Source organism: Cyphomyrmex costatus, unplaced genomic scaffold (assembly GCF_001594065.2).
Source record: "Cyphomyrmex costatus isolate MS0001 unplaced genomic scaffold, Ccosl1.0 scaffold105, whole genome shotgun sequence".
NCBI lineage: Eukaryota > Metazoa > Arthropoda > Insecta > Hymenoptera > Formicidae > Cyphomyrmex > Cyphomyrmex costatus.
The window spans coordinates 213,493-222,487 of record NW_017275008.1 but is presented as its reverse complement, the minus strand read 5'-3'; the positions used below and the strand labels follow the sequence as shown (position 1 = coordinate 222,487).

The 8,995-nt window shown below is 42.4% G+C and overlaps 1 protein-coding gene across 1 annotated transcript in view; it reads right to left on the bottom strand.

Annotated features, from left to right (window-relative positions):
• Positions 1-2,529: 2,529 nt before the first annotated feature.
• Positions 2,530-8,995, bottom strand: part of LOC108774143 (fibroblast growth factor 17) — a 23,836-nt gene continuing 17,370 nt past the window's right edge. Inside the window, exons 4-5 of the mRNA XM_018540177.1 lie at positions 3,890-3,996; positions 2,530-3,032 (exon numbers count right to left, since the gene is read on the bottom strand). Coding sequence (XP_018395679.1) covers positions 2,574-3,032; positions 3,890-3,996 — 566 coding nt within the window. The 3' untranslated portion in view covers positions 2,530-2,573. The remainder of the gene's footprint in view (positions 3,033-3,889; positions 3,997-8,995) is intronic.

The window sequence follows — 8,995 nt, the reverse complement described above, 5'->3', positions numbered from 1 at the left end:
CAGGCGCTCCTTACGTGGCGAGTCTACGAAAACGGACCGCTCCGGGGTGCCTTCCTCGTGCCTGTGAAAAGTTAAAACGGCGGTGAGAGGTCAACGCTCGGTCGAGAGCCCGATTCTCGGAGAATAGAAGCGAAAAATAAGATTGGCACAAGACGTCCTTTGCGTAATGGCGAAGAACACGGCGCCCCTGCGATCTCCTTCGTCGAGCCGCCACAGCGTCATATATTCATATATCTAGCCTAATAATACAGTCTGCGATAGCGTACTAAGGATTAAGTTCATTAACGATAATGCAGTATATTACACTCATTCACACACTTTCCGGAGGCGAAATACGTATGCACGCAGAATGCACACGATATATACTCGCGTACGCAGACACGCAGTTCTGATCGACCGCCGTCGAATGAAAGAGAATTGAGAGATATTAAAATATTATAACTAAATTTTGCGTAAAATCGCCTAGAAAAACATTGCCGATAAAATTTGTATATCGATCGATGTCATCTTGTATTTGAGAGATAGAGGAGCACGCAGACAAACACTTGGAAAAGGTACAAAAATGAGAAACTACATTTTATTCATTTGAAAAAGTATAGAAAAAATACTTTTTATCTCTTGGCGTCCTCGTAAGAATCTTCTCAAAAATTACACGTACAGCTTTTTGCTGTATCATTTTAGCATAGAGAGCTCTCTTCTCTAAATACAAAAGTAATTTTTTTTTTTTTCAACACATGGCACTTCCAGCCTTGTTTATTATCAAACCTTCAAATGTCCCGCATCTGAAACATTTTACTCCTCCTATTTCAAAGCTACACGACGACATCGTATTAATTTTCCAAGGTTTCGAATACAATCCCGCGCGATCCGATTTGAGCGAATTGTGAATTTATGAAAGAAAATGAAACCTCGTGGAAAATTGTTGATCGGTAAGACTCGGCACGTCCGCAATCGATCGCGTCGCGAGTTTGTGCGTCGGCGGCGCGGTTGAGGTCTGCGTGTACATCGCGAGCACGCACGTATAACGCACGCAGGCAGGCAGGCAGGCACGCACACATTATTCATACACGCAGGCAGGCAGGCAGGCACGCACGCACGCACGCTACGTTAGGCGGCGTAATTAGCACAGCGAGCGAGAGAGTCTTGCGCGGCGTGAGCTTTAACTGCGCAGGCGAGCGTAAGAGCGGCGACGTACGAGCGTCCGCGACGTGACAAATATGTATTTCCTCGCTGGACCAGCGCCGACAGTGTTCCCACTTTTTATTCGCCGAGAGGATCGAATTCCGATCGTACAGTTGACGATCGTGACTTTTGCGCGCGTCATTAACACACGTTAATTATCGATAATACATACAACTTGTTATCGAAGAGAGTTTCATCGAGCCGAATGAATGAACTGACAGTTTCTTACGATGATTTTTACGAAGATATGGTATTGAAATTGAAGATCGATTAAGATTTTATCAGGAACAAGGGAGAGAGACATTTTTCTTTTAGGATCTAATCTAATTGTGCTTGGTCGAATTTTTGATATAAATATTGTGTGTTCAAGCGAATTATGTTGAATCTCGGGATTACGTTATAGCAATTCTGTATATGTTGTATTGAAAAGAATTATTTTCGCCAAGTAAATTGAGGGAAACACCATGTCCGTCGGCGTGCGCCGTCCGCGCGTCTCTTTGCGCTACCGTCGCGGGCCGGTGACCGCGCTCGAAGCACAGCAGCCGTTCGGGTGCGCTGCGATTTCTACGCGATTGTGAATTTCTTTCGTTCGCGTCGCCAAACGAATCGACCGCGGAGCAAGAACGGCTTGGATGAATTTACACAGCCGGTACGGTGTCGTGCGTTTACCGCGACGCGCAGCATCGAAAGAAAGATATTTTCTACTAATTGGCCACGCTTCGTCACGAGATTAGAAAAAGAGAAAGAGATATAGATATATAGACAGAGAGAGAGAGAGAGAGAGAGAGAGAGAGAGAGAGAGAGAGAGAGAGAGAGTGTGTGTGTGTGTGTGTGTGTGTGTGTGTGTGTGTGTGTGTGTGTGTGAAAAAGAGACAGAGAATAACGTCGCGCGCGCGAATTAAATCCACGATGAGGAATCAACGATGAGAAAGAAGAGGCTCTTATACGTTACGAGAGAGGTACATACTTGCCTGAAGAGAGATCAGTCGGGGCAAGTGTAAATCGAACTTAACCGCGTGAAATTGAGACAGCTTTCGTCGGCGGGAGTTTTTGACCGCCGCATCTTGGACGCTAATCTCGACGACGACACCCGTCCTCGCCGCGCCGCGGGAAATATATATCGCTTCGCTCCGGCAAGCGGAAACGGAAACTAAACGGGCGTTTAAGGCGTGTTGTGCTCGAAGCGAGCCCGCGCCCCGCGCTCTCGATTCGCCGACCGATCGAACGAATACGTGGTGCTTCGAGTCGCGAACACACGACAGGCGCCGTTAAGTTGGGCTCCTGACATCCCGACCGTGCGATCCACCAGCGTATTTGGCAGTTCTGATCTCAGGCTGATCACGGGGGATACGGAGGAGGAGGCAGTCTTGATCGGCGAGCTCGCACGCGGCTCAATACTTGCTGGCCTCGACGAGGAGGCAGCTCTCATGCCGTCTCCGGGGTCCCGAGTCTGCCGCCCCGACCTGCCGATGCGAGAGGTGCTTCCAGCGATTCGAGTGCCGATGGCGATGCGTGGACGTGTGAACGTGCTCCCTCGCACTGTCGGCCTGCAACAGGGAGTTCTTCGTGGCCCTCATCACCGGCGACGGTTTCCTCGAGACGACGTACGGCTCCCGCGGCTCCATACCGCCCATCTCCGCGTTCACCAGGCTGTTGTGGTGGTTTATGTCGGCGTGGGGATTGTACTTGATGAAGTTGAAACACTCCTGCCTGCCGTGGGGGTTCTTCATTGGCTTGCCGAACTTGTTGAAGCCGATGTACCGCGTCCCGTCGACGGCGCTCCTGTACCTCAGATAGGAGCCGTTGTACACCTCGTAAAACTGGCACATCGGTCCCTTCTGTTTCTTCGGCTGCAAATAAATAGTCGACGGTTCACGATACACGACCTGCTACTTCGATCAACGTTAATCCTTTGCAGCTCGAAATAATATTATATATAATATTTGCCGTAATAGTAACATTGGCAATTAAATATTAATTTAAAAAATTCCCAATTATTGTACAGTGTTTACATATTACAATTGAAAATATAATAAGACTGCAAAGCATCCAATTGAATCTCTTGTAATCTAATATATGAGAGAATAACGCTTTCTTAGAATTCGCAGTCTTAGGACAAAAACACACGACGTAAATTAAGTGTTAGCCGATTGTTGTCTTTTATGGAAAGTTGCATGGTTACGTGGCAATTATACGCATGGCAATGTCTATAATTGCGTTAATGGATATGACATAATTTCAATTGTTTTCCATAAACGCGACACAACGATCAGCCCACATTTTATCTATCGTGTGCTCTTGAAGTTAGTGAATCAATTAAAATGCAACTAAACTTTAATTATTTCAACACTAAACGCCTTGAATATGTAAACGCGAAACTTTATTTTTGCACGTGATTTTCATTACAACATTCAAAATAAATAAAAATAATTAAAAAACGCCTTTTAAATGGATTTCAGCAAATTGAACGGTACTTAACGCACGATGAATCAAATAAAATTGAAGCTTGTGATATACATTGTAAACGTTGAAACCTTGAATCACCGAACTGTTAATAATCCAATTTCTAAATTATATAGTCCCGCGAGTAGGTGATGAATAGAAATTTACGGAGTGCAATACGAGGCGTTTACCGGCGCGTGTAAATCTTATACCCGCTCACTTGAGATGATGAAGTATGTCTACTAATTGGTAGGCGAGTAATTACCAGGCCGACGAGTTTCCACCGCTTATTGAAGCAAATGTATCGTTGGCTCTTCTCCGCAAAGATGTACAGCTTCCTACTGAAATCTTCCGATTGTGTGGTGAGTTTCTCTGTAACAGAAGAAGAAATAAAAAAAACTACATTATATACGTTTTTGAACAAAACCTATTTTAACAAAACAGTTACAACAATTATATATTTTACAAAAAATTATTCTTATCGATCGAATTTAGCAAACCAATTTTAAAAGCGTTTGTTAAATTGTTCTCTCCGAGAAAGTGCAAGTATGTATTAATGCAACTTTGCGCAAAATAATATCTGTGCACTGTAAACGTAAGAATTCTTTGGAAGAACTCGAGAGACTTCGGTAGAAACTCTTGCAGTTTCTATAACCAACACGAAGCTTCGATCTCAGAGGACAGGCGACAGGATGCACAAAGCGAACCGTTTTGTGCTTCGGTATGCATGCTGGCATATTTCCGAGAAGAGACCTCGTCGAGGTTTATGGCGCGAGTTGTACCTACAACGACGCTGGGGCCCCTCTACTCGGCGCACTCTTCGGCACCGGCAGAAAAGAAGAAAAGACTCGGGCTAAGCCTACCGCCGAGGCTAGTTGGTGCTAATGAAGGAGGCACAGACCGTCCGGTGTATGCTTTGCCACTTAGCGGATCCTGTCGTGCCTCGACCCCGAAGTGCACGTTGCACCGTAGGTGCAGCGCCGTCTCTCTGTGTCTCTCTCTCTCTCTCTCTGTCCCCCCGTTTCCCTTTATCCTTCCTACTTGGCGTTACGAAATTTTGTCGAGCGAGAAGCAGGCACCCTTTGTTCGTCGAATGGGAAAAAAAGGGATCAGGTACAGGTGCGCGACGATGACTTCTTTCTTTTTTTTCCTTTACTTCTGACACGAGAAATATTCACCAATGCGCTTGTTACTCGTTGTGAGAATTGGGTCAGAAGTGATCAAGTTAATTTCTTATTTAGTAGAGACAAGATATTAATGGCGCGATATTTTTATATCCCTTATTATTTAGTAACATAAATTTATCACTTTACGTCGTAAATAATTTGAAGGCACTTCACTCGTGTTAAAATAAAATATTCAAAAAAATTCATAATAGTTTAGGAACCATTGCGCTTCGACGTATTTAATAAAGAAACTATCGAAAAGTGCAAAAATTTTTGCCGATAGGTTTGTTTAAGATCGATCTCGGAAATTTTGTGATAGAAAGCGCAATCTTAAGATCAAGTGTTTGTTCATGGGTTAATAGTGCGGCATGAGTTCCAGTAATATAGAGAAAATAAAGGAGGCGAGTCTGCAGGGTGGCCCATTTGCCGTGGAACCTCGTTAAATTCAAGTGGTTCTCGTCGGATTCCCTTCTAACATCGAAATCAAGAATGTCCCCGAACTGCCTCGTAAAGCCCTTCTTCAGCTTCGTCCAATTCTCCCTCTCTCTCTCTTTCTCTCTCTCTCTCTACTGTTCTCTTCTACTTGCGCCTCTTTCTCGCCTTCCACAGGTCTTCGTTGATGAAAAAAAAAAAAAGTAAGAAACAGAGAACTTAATCTCAAACTGCTATCTCACTAGCCTATGGTGTGTAATCCGCGCCAATTAATTGCGCCACTTACGCTAATTAATTGGATTTGCCTCGCAATGGGATGCCGAGTTTGATAGTATCATTCAGGAGAAACCATTGTTTTTATCTATCATTTGAATCAAAGTAATCCGTGTGAGAAATACGTACATATAATTACACACCCTTTTTAACACGGCAATCGATAGATTTTATGAATATTGATGCATCGATTGGTAGATAGCAATAATTGAGATGTACATTTCAAAAGCACTTATCATTGAATAATTAGCCATAAATTACGCAATCACTTTACAATTTAAATAAGCGATAAATACATAACAACACAGTGCATACACAGCACAATAACAAAATGTATATTATATTCGCGTTTCTCAAATAGATTATTTTACATAAAAAACTAAGCTATAAATCAAAACACACCATTTCATCAAACTTAGTAATAAATTTCTATCTATTTTATATTTCAGAAAAAAATGTTTTATAAAAACTTAATTAATAAAAACTTAATTAATAAATTTTTAACAGCAAAGAATGTAAAAATCATTTTTTTTTTTAGCAATCCATCAATTGTATGATACATAATTTTAATACATTAGACATTTAATCAGAAAATTATAATCTTTCCAACCGATCAATTGCGAACCAATCAATCAGTAATTAATTGGCAAAAATAAAGACTCAAAGTTATATTTTTGTTATTGTAAAAACAAATATTAGTTGCAAATACTGATAAAGTTGTTAAGAAACTTTAAAAATTTCCTCTTTTAAAAGTCATTTAATCGTCGACGGTTTATCAATTAACAAATGGTAAGAAGTTTTACGAAGCAATCGGTTTGAACCGATATAGCTACGCTATCTTAATACGAACTCTATCGGAAATATTGAGAGAGCTATACGGGATATGGAAATTCGAGCGTAGCGAAACTAGTGTAATGAGACATGGAATGTGCGTTACATGATAATATAAGTATCCAACGGTTGCAAATAAATCAGAAACTATCGAGCACGGAATCGATACTCTTTTCCTTCCGGTTTGTGACAGCGGAATTTTAAGTATGCGTCGCGCAATATCTGCGGTACAATGGCGGAAAAAGATACGATGATAACAACCGGAGCGACGTTACCGCGCGCGTTTCACAAAGTCCTCTATCCGTGTTTGCTCGCTCCAGTTACCCATTACCGAACTTTCACATTTCCGGTACCTCCGTCGTCGACGACCGAAGCAATCGCGGCGAAACTCTGTCGCTTCGTCCCGAAGCGATGGTTATCGTTATCAAAGAAAGGAAGCGCCATTTCGAGTGTTGACGCGTTTGTTAGTAAGTTGCCAGACGCGCGGAGTTTCGAGACAGGCGTCTACGGCGCGTTGATTTCAATCTTCCATTTGACGGATTTCCTCGGCCGAAGAATCTTTTCCTCATCACCGGTATTAGGATATGTGTCGAACGCAATAAACAAGTATCTCGGTATCGGTAAAAATACTTTTTGAATTAATTTCTTAAAATTGGAGAAATTGAAGAAATATAACAAAAGTACTTATGTGAAAGTAAATTATTTGGTGCAAATCTAGGAGTTCTTAACTCGAGAAAATAGTCACCATACATAACGACACATCGATAGACGTGTACGGAATAGATCATTTCTAGGATACTTTTACTTTAGCGACAAAAAAATATTATTTGTTGTATGGATATTGGTGTAACATTTTTTTCCTTTTAATAATTATTTTTATGAATCATTAAATATGCAATTTCCCAATAAAAAAGTTACATTGATGAAATTCTTTATTTTATTCAGAAATACTGTAATAATACATTATTTAATGTACTTATTCCGTCTAATATTTACTTAGATTCTATTTATTTTTTTCAAAAAGTTTTGTGATTAAATCCAAATTAGGACATAAATAAAAAAACAATTAATATGTAATATAATAACGATTTTATTTCCAATCTTATTACTGTTTATAATGATTTGAATTTGAATATAAAGAAACATCCCAGGTAATAGTTTAAAAAAATCTGATGTATTCTCAGATGTAAAATTCTACGACTGAATTATAAAAAGACACAATAAGGACAGAAAATTAGAAATGCGATGTATAAACCAAAATTATTTTTTATACTTTACACATAAGAAACATTCCAAGAGGCATCTGCAATCGATCGATGTAATATATTTTGCCGAAAGGTGCCACATCGGAATTTATTCATGACGCACTCGCAAGCTCGGCGGCACGTATATGAGGATGAAGAGAGGAAGCCACTAAATTTTTCGCTTCAAACCTCTGTCTTCTCTCCCTCGACTTCCCTCCACTCCTTTCCCCTGAGCATCGGCTCGTCGCCCTCTCGCTCTGGTTCCCTCTGATCGGAGCCGCCGCGAGATTAGAGGCTGCCAAATGAATTAAAAGCCAATTTTAATCAAAAGCGGGCACCGGCTTTTAGGCACGATTACTCCGGATAATAACTGGTAGGATGGGCCCTGTACGTAAGAGGAAAAGAGCGAGATAGAGGGAGAGAAGAATGGATCCTATATATTACTTCTACGTGCTCCTCGCGATATAGGAACCAATTCGCCGCTCGTTACAGGTTCGCAACTACCTATACATTTTTCTATCGTCTGCCGAAGCGAACTATTCAGAAGGTTTTATCCCACGATTGACCTGCGGTACAATCTGAACGATTTGTAAGACTTAAAAATTCAACTGTCCTTTTGGAGAAACGGCGAAAAGAAGATCGCGCGCGATCACCACGTAGACAAAAAGTACCAAATGTGCGGTTATTATTCGTCGATGTAATGTCGGACCTTGGGTGAGAAAGGTGAGACGACGCGGATCGGGCCGAGAACCACTGGGGCGCTACAATTTCGCGGCGTCGGCGTTATGAAAGCTATAATACAACGCGCGAGGGAGAGACGGTCGGTACCGACCGTGTAAAGCGCAAGAAAAAGTCAAAAGGGAAAGGCAAAAGAGGCCCAGGAGAGAAACACAACGTATAGACGCAGCTCCTCTCGTTATGAGCGCGCGCGTATAATAGCGATCCCCTGTCATTAACACCTAAACGCACGATTGGCCAACGCGCGAGGATCGTCCTCTCCTCGATGATGCACAGTAGACGAACACCGGATGGACGGGAGATGCAACGCGCGGTTATATGCACGGGATATGGATCAAAGGTGCGCGCGACAGGTGAAGCCTGGTTTATCGGGCTGACGCGGTAATCACAGCCCCCGCGATTGATTCAAATAATTAAATTCCAGTCCGGACGATCGGTGCTGCAACCCCCCGATTCCCCGCTCGATTCCACGCCCCGGTTCGGATCGCTTTTCCCTCCTTCGAAGTTCACGCGGATGTCGGGACACCCAATTCCGAACGTCCGTCGGACGGGACGCTTCCCGGAGGTGTTTGGGGAATCGTTTAAGTACGTCGCGTAAGTACGTAGCGCGTCATGGTAATTATAAGTACGGCGTGACACGTATATGGTGCATCTGTGTTTGCTCGGTGTACAAAAAAAAAAAAAAAA